The 8343-nt window shown below is 45.5% G+C and overlaps 1 protein-coding gene across 1 annotated transcript; it reads right to left on the minus strand.

Annotated features, from left to right (window-relative positions):
- Positions 1-497: 497 nt before the first annotated feature.
- arrdc3b (arrestin domain containing 3b) lies at positions 498-8033 on the minus strand. Its single transcript, XM_026296898.2, has 8 exons — positions 7415-8033; positions 4385-4466; positions 3481-3628; positions 2992-3094; positions 2647-2903; positions 2145-2298; positions 1913-2067; positions 498-1467 (listed from the first exon to the last, which is right to left on the minus strand). The coding sequence occupies exons 1-8, from the start codon at positions 7692-7694 to the stop codon at positions 1390-1392; spliced, it is 1257 nt and encodes a 418-aa protein (XP_026152683.1). The 5' UTR covers positions 7695-8033; the 3' UTR covers positions 498-1389.
- Positions 8034-8343: the final 310 nt, after the last annotated feature.

The raw sequence follows: 8343 nt of genomic DNA on the forward strand, positions 1-8343 counted from the left end.
AACACAAACAAGAACCGCGTCGGCAGCGAGTCTCAGGTGGTAATGTTCGCGCCAAACACCTGCATGAATCTGATTGGACGATTCCAGTCACATGCTGTGAATGAGCCAATCATTGTGAAGCATGTTGAAAACAGGTGATGCCAAGTAACGCTCTGCCTGAGCTAAGGTCATGTGAACTGTAGTATAAGTATCTAAACAGGATACTTATACTGCATTACATATAAAGTATTTATAGTAGTATAATTGATGTTTATTTGTAGTAAAATATCGTTATATCGAATCTACAGTGTCATGTGTCCACGTGTTCAGATTGAACGTTTTGATGCAAATATTAAAAAGCTCAAATTTATTATTTTATAAAATAAACTTTTATTTTATCAAAAGTTGATCATGAAAGCAATAAGGACATGATAGTTATATATATATATATAATGCACAGAAACGGAGAAACCAAGTATATGAAAAACTAGTGCAAAAAAAAAAAACAAAAAAAAAACACAAATACAAAAATATATTGCACTTTGAAGATTTAGGTGGAAGGAGTCATGTTTGAGCAACATTCTCAATTTGATATATTTATCTGTAAACATTTCTTCTTTCTGCTTTGTCATTGTTTTGGTGAGCACGAGGCGTCTTAGCATCCTCGTTCTGGAGGAATCGAAGGCAACAGAAGCTTCGGTTCAGAGCAACTTGTGGTTTTTTTTATCTTTGTTGGTCGTCGTTGTGCTTTGCTCGAGACCCTGTGTGGGTTGACACATTTACACACACACACACACACACACACACTCTGTCATCTCATCCACACACATTCACACACAATTTGAGTTTCACCACTTGTGCTCCAGGTGGTTGTTCTATGCCGCACATTTCTGCAACTAATCAATCGATTCGATCTGTAAGAGAATTTCAGCTTTGTTCACAAAAAGAGACAGTTTCCACCCGAAGCTCGAACTATCACTTAACTGCAAATAGCTTTCGTCCTGCCTTAAATGTGCCGTCTATGCTGTAGAGTAATATACACCTGTGGGCAGATTCTACTGGAGCATGCAGGCAGAATAGAAAACCACCAATAGAAAACAGTAATTACGGTTTGTGCAAAAAGCAGGAGGAGGCTTTTTCTGTGTTGTCCTCCTCGTCAGACTCATACAGTGGTGTCAGACAACTTTTGTTTGTTTGTTTTTTTGCCTTATTTTGAGCACAGGTTATAGAGGATCCAGCAAACCCTGGTCTCTACGTCACAGAATACTCTTTGAGCCGACTTTCCCGGGTCGGGGAGAGTCCTGCCTTATTTATTCTGAATTCTAATGTGGTGAGAAGCTTTATGGGCCTGGTAGCTGAGGGTGACCCCGTTTTGTTAGTGCAGAAGCCTCAGGAGCTCCCAGGCTCCCTTCAGCGGGATGGACACATATCGGGTCTCCTGACGTCCGTGGTCCCGTTAGTCTCCTCGGGGTCGGGGTAAGGGTCGACCTGAGGGCACAGAGACAGAGCTGCATGTTCACAGGCTGCTGAGGAACAATAATAAATAAATATAATATCAAACCCTGAAACACAGCCAAGTTAGTCAAGGCTAAAACTAACCACTAACCACTTCTACTATTCTTGGACTTACAGGACGTTTTCCTGAAACTGGGTCAGACATTACTGTTCAATGCTCCAAGTGATAAATATAATTAGCACATTAACCTATAATCAATAATCTGTAGTTACAGCCCAAAGTTTACACTTTCACTTCTCATTTTAACTCTTTTTTTTTTTTTGCAGACTCATAGTTTGTTTGTTTAAGGTGTTTGTGGTTCTGTGCTGCCAGGTTTTGCATAATCCTAATGAACTTAACTGAAAGTTGACTCATGAATTGGGTCAGTTTGCCGTGAGATCGTGACAGCGTGTTCATGTGAGTGCGTACAAAGTGTACCTCAGAGTAGACTGGCGGGGGCAGATATCTGAACTCTGTGATATACGTCAGCAGAGATCCCTGGTCCTCTCCCTCCCTGTCAGACCTATCACAGCCCTGCAGACAATCCCGCCTGTGACACTCTGATATTGCCAGATCGCTGTAGCTCGGCGGCGCTGCAATAAACAGACGGACGTCAGAGATCTTTGTGCAGCTGCACACGGGGAAAGGGGAACATGTTGGTGGTCCGTACCCTCAGGCCTCTGTGAGAGGCTCAGCCAGTTCAAAGTGCTGCAGTTGCTGCTGATGCTGGAGGTGCGGGTGGAGCAGGAATGCAGAGGTATAGTCCCGATCACCAGCGGCAACGGCAGAGACAAGTTCAACCCCCCGGGAATGTCCACATACACCTGCAGTCATGAGGGGGGACAAAGAATATTTCTGCCTTAGTTTGATCCAGTTCTGTTCTACTAGAACTCTCATATCAATCCCACAATCCCCTGCCTCCATATTTACACATATTCATCACTGTGCTGACTCATAACACTGTTTAGTATTTTCTTACATTTTTCCTGCGTTTAATTGTAGTTTTTAGTTTTTAGATCATTAGTAGTTTTAGGCGCCATCAGCAGGTTATTAACAGTGTTATGTGTTAAAGAGTCTGTTTGTGCACAAATGAGACCATCCTGGTAAGACCAGACTTAATTCCAGTTGTCCCTGGGTCAGATCAGTGGGAGACCGTTTCACCCTGGACTCACCGCAAGGACGTACTCCACTCGGATGATGGGGCAGTCCAGGATGGACGGGGACACCGGAGGTATTTTGAGCAGTTTGCCCTCCCAGCTCTGGCTCTTCCCCTGCAGCAGGGGGTCTCCTCGCAGATTGGACACCAGCTGCTGGATCTGCTTGCCCTTGCCTTTAGCAAAAAAGGTCTGGGTCTGGTACAGCGCAGCCTTGGGCACCACGACGCGGGACGAGCAGTTCTCCACCTCAGCGAAGATCTGGATAGACTCGCCTTGGGGAGACAAGGAGACAAGAGATCAGACTGGAAGACTGAGACAGGAACTTTTTAAATCAGAAGAAGAGCTGCAGGTGCAGCTCACCTGGTGTGTAGCCCTTTCGCTCGATCTTGGCACTGAGGGAAATTGGACCTGAAGCACAGAACCAGCAGCACAAGGTCTTTTCTTTTGTACCAGCCTGAGGGGCCTGTTCAGATACAAACAACTGGTTTGACACTGGTAAAAAAAATAACACGACATCCATCACTGGCTCAGTGATTAAATGCACTTTGAGAAGTAAATCTGCAGCAGGAAGCAGGAGCCTAAAGGTGACGTCATTACTGATTGTTCTAAATCCCAAATATTTCTATTAGTACTGGACCATAAACAGACAGGACACAACAAATGAGTGGCATCAAATAGATCAGCAATTAATTATTATTAATTAATTATGTCAGTATCTGCTCAGGGTGCAGTTATTCTACCTGCATTTGGGTTTTCTTTGTGCTACTGGTATCTATCATCAGCCTGAACAAATGCACTCTCCAAAAATGTGGAGCTGCTCCTTTAAGAGGAAAAGAGGCTTGTGCCTACCAGCAGCAGTGGCGTGTTGATGTCGATGTGCTCGAACACAATAAACTCTTTCTTCGCCTTGACGGGGAGCAGCCATGGCCGGTGCAGTTCAGCTTTCACCCAGTACCTCACGCTGCCGTGCTTCCCTTCGAAGGAAGTGGCCAGGGCCCTGAGAGACGGGAGGAAGGGCGGTGGGAAACCGTTAGGACGTCTGGGTGGCCTGTGGCTGTGTAGAGTGTGTGTCTGCACTTGTGGAAGAAGCAGTCAGATCCTTAAATTGTCCCACTTACACAACACTGCCAAGTGTTTCATGTTCTACAAACAAAACCCTCAGTCAGGCACAGGTTTCCATTTTAACCAAGTTTCCAGAAACTCAGCAAATGAAAATGTGAACAAATGCAGTTTCCATTCATTACTGTGCTAAATACTGATCTGACCCACTTCAGACTGTGTTTCAGACGAAGGTCTACAGCTGCTGAATCAGCAGATAGAGGTTGTTCTGTTTCTTTAAGTGAGAGATTAAAAAAAGCAAAGTTTCAGCTGCTTTTCCGACCAGTGTGATTAGAAAGAGCTCAGCTGAGGGAAAACATGTTGAAATCTGATGTTTCTGTTGGTTTCTGCTCCTCATCGCTACACACACACACACACACACACACACACACACACACACACACTGATGAAAACGCCACATTCTTCATGTGCGTCAGCATTTATTCAGGAAGTGTTTTTATCCACACACCGACATTTTCACCTGAGACAAGAAGAAAAACCTTCCTGCAATATTTTGTTTTCAAAGGTCGAGTGTTTCTCTTTTAGTCACTCACAAATCACTTAAATGTCACGGAGTAAAAAAAGTACAATTAACACAAATGTAGTAGAGTGGAAGTATAACAGGTATTTGGAAATGTACTTTGTCAGGACTCACATCTGGGGCAGGTTGAAGCTGAAAGCAAACTCGTGCATTCCGGCGTGCAGGACCGTCACGCCCTCCTCCGGACAGTCCTCATCTGAAACACAAAGAAGATGTTTCCAGATCCACCTGCACCTCCACCCTGTTCTGTGAACACACACAATGGGCTCCAGCTCGGAGGATGGAGTCCCTACTGTCCCTTAAATGTGAAGTTTCCTGTTTTTCTCTGGTGGATGAACACAAGGAGACATTTTTATAGCTGACTAATCAAGAGAATAATTGTTAGTTTAGTTTAGTTTACATTAAAATCACTGACTGGAATGATTCTCTGACCTTTTTACACCTAAACTTCTTCCAGATCCTAAAACTCAAGACTGAAAATGTCCAAGCCTTATTCGTGTAATGAAACAACTGTAGTCGTATTAAAGTCTGTTCAAACACCAGCAGGGAAGGATCGTTTAAGACCAAACAGGTGGAGGATCCGTGGACACAGACGTGGACCACGAGCCGAGAGCGGATCGTTTCACATTAATCATGTTTCTGTCAGAGAAAAGTTCACAGGTGAAGTGTCACAACAAATGCTGAGCTATGAAGTTGTTGGATTTTATCTGAACAAAGGGATGAAAAGCAGCAGATTCCTGGTTTTGTTTCTTTCACTGTTAAGAAGCTACAAACCCCGTGACCTATGACCTCCTGTGTTGTCAATAAACCAGCTGCAGCTTCTTCTTATTCTATAAACCCTGCATCTCTGTGACACCCTGTATCTGTGTCACCCTGAATGTCTCTGTCACCCTGCATCCCACCCTGTATCTCTGTGTCACCCTGCATCTCTGTGACACCCTGTATGTCTCTGTCACCCTGTATCTCTGTGTCACCCTGTATCTGTGTCACCCTGCATCCCACCCTGTATCTCTGTGTCACCCTGCATCTCTGTGACACCCTGTATGTCTCTGTCACCCTGTATCTCTGTGTCACCCTGCATCTCTGTGACACCCTGTATGTCTCTGTCACCCTGCATCTCTGTGACACCCTGTATGTCTGTGTCACCCTGTATGTCTGTGTCACCCTGTATCTCTGCCTCAGCCTTTTTGTGCTCCCATGTGTCAAGGGTGCCATGAACAGCTTGCATAAAATTGTGTCTGCGAGCGTGCATGTAGGAGCGTGCACGGCATCAAGTCACCGGCAGCACAGAGCGAGCAGGAGTAGACCGGTATGAACCAGACCCAGCAGCTTCCTCCAGCTGGAAACTCCGACGCATGCATTACAACTCGGCCTCCCATTGGACGAGAGCGTCACATGAACTGAGGGCTGGGCTGTGATTGGTGCAGCCCTGACAAGCCCCCGCCCACATCGGTAGGGCCATGTGGTGTGTGGCATGAGAAGTGGAGGAAGAGGAGGGAGGCAGAAAGAGGAAGGGTGTTGTACTCCCCCAGTGAACTCTGCTGTCACGCAAAGACTTGAATGAAAGACACGACGAGAGAAGAAGAACCTGTGATGCATTTGATGATTTTATTGATCAGCATGAAACAGTAATAAACAATAAACAATCCAGATGAATCAAATTAATCAACGTTTATTTCAAGCAAAACTCCCAAATATTCTGTTTCCAGCTTTGTAAAAGTGAAGATTTGCTGTTTTTCTTTGTCTCCCATAATAAAAACAGCATCTTTACATTTTACAAAATAAAAGTCTCTCAAAATATGTAACATTGGCACATTGATGTGAATTTGACTGTAAAATGTCAGGAAATATAAAAAAAGAAAACAAGCAAACCCTCATGTCTGAGCAGCTGGAACCATCTGCATCTTATTTGCATTTATAAAAATATTTTTTTGGTTATTAAAATAGTTGCAGCTTCAAAACCTAGTCTGGCATTTCATTTACTGTTTTTTTTTTTAATTCCCAGCATCCATCTGCTGCTGAGGAAGAAGGTCATGAGACTGGACTGAAAGCTCCAAGAGTCCAGGACCTCACATTCAACACAATAGTCCCTGAAAGTGAAGCAGCTGTTATTAACACTACTGAGGGTTTGTTCATTTCATTGTGACCTTTGACACCCCTCACACACACACACACACACACACACACGCTGTAATCCATCCAACCGTGAATAAACAAACCCACAGGATGTATATGGAGCAGATAACAGGGTCCTCCTCAGAAACCAGTTGTTGTTTGGTGACAAGTCCTCCATGTTTGGTAATAACTGCACAGTCCGAACATGTTTTTCAGTCTCTAATGATTCACATAATCTCCTGCTGCTAATATTTGAGTCCAGAGATGCAGGTGAGAGTTTGACCCACATAAACAACCGATGTCGGAGCTTTTATTTCCATAATGTTCTCACCAAACTGTCAGTTCACTCATTTGCATCGTGTTTTACAAGTGGAACCAAACGGCACAGGTACAGTACGTGTTGAGAAGCTTAGCCACACACGCAGACGCGAGCACGCACACACACTGACGCGCACACTCAGCCAGTCTGGTCCTCCCTCCCTTCCTCCCTCTCTGGCAGTTTCCGAACAGGTTTGAACCGCTTCTAACAAAGGGAGTTGCCTGAGCTAGCCTACTTCAGGATGTCTTGAGTAAAAATGGCAATTGCGCATCAGTTTTGCGCGAATGTTGCGCCAAATGTGAAACACCATCGGCTGTTTTCGATTTTGGATCGATTGCTTCTTTTACGCGAAGTGTTTCATACATGGATCGCAACTTTTTCCTGAGAGCAGCTGTTAAAATGTCAGATGCAGACTGTGCACAGGGGGTCAGACCATCCCTGCTGCTCAGAGACGCGTTTTGGTTTAATAATTCACGTGTCGATAAGAAGTGAAGGGAAGCATCAGCTGTTGCATCAGCACCAGCCTCGCCGATGGGCTGTGGGTCTCGGGTCGTTCTCACATATGACTGCGCCCCCTGTGCCCATAAAGTTTTCTATCGCATAAATCAGCCTCTGTGAGAAGTTTGCGGTGATCAGCTGCCCCGCATCACTTCCTACACGACACAGTATCCCTACAGTTGGGTGACAGTAAAGATGTACCAACTCCTTACCTCTCTCCTCTCCTATCAAGGTGTCGTAATGGTGCAGGTATTCCACCTCCTCCGTGTAGTTCTGAGTGTAAGCCGTGTTGGCCCCGGCGTTCCTCGACTCTGTCCACCGGACCTTGGCGACTCCTCTCGCGGTTATGTCCAAACGTTTCACCCGCACATCCCCGGTCACCTCCACAACCACCCTCCCCGAGACCAGGTCTCCGCCGGTGAACACCGGCAGGTTGTTCTCGTTCAAACTGTCAAAGTAGACCGCCAGGACCCTCACTTTGCCCAGAACCATCACGGCAAAGCAATAACAAGAGAACGGGGAACAATAGGTCTACGGAGGAGAAGTTGTTGGTTGAGCCGTGTGGCACAAATTCATGCGCCTAGGTGCCCAGCACGGAGCCGGGTCTGCGGCTGTGTCGGTGATGGTTCATCTGGTTTGAGACGTACAGCTGATGATCCCGTGCAGCTCTCGGCTCTCAGCTCGGCTCTCCTCCTGTCGTGCGTCTGTCCGGTCTCTGCGCTGCCGTCTGCCTCCAGGCGCTGCGCTCTTAAAAGCTTCTGTGCGCAAAGTATCGTCACTGAGCATGTGCGCTCAGACCGGCCGGCCTGCGCACATAGGCAGAGCTCAAGTGCCGCCTGTAGAACGGAAATAATGTGACATGCAAACACACACATTTACTCACACACACACCCAAAACACCCACCCACTCTCAGTGACATGAAAAGAAAAGCGATTGTGAAAACTGTGCTCAATAATTTCCAAAGAAGTTTCCAGGAAAGGCCTAAATTACAGAAAAGGCAGTGTTTCTTTTTTATAATACTCCAACTGTATCACATTAAATTCAATAAAGATCATTGAAAAATCTGTACTAGTGCTGTAACAATGAACCATTAATGGATTTATCGAGCCAAACACAAAAAAAGGGAAAAATAGTCCAGAT

This window comes from Mastacembelus armatus, chromosome 12, assembly GCF_900324485.2.
Source record: "Mastacembelus armatus chromosome 12, fMasArm1.2, whole genome shotgun sequence".
Classification (NCBI taxonomy): domain Eukaryota; kingdom Metazoa; phylum Chordata; class Actinopteri; order Synbranchiformes; family Mastacembelidae; genus Mastacembelus; species Mastacembelus armatus.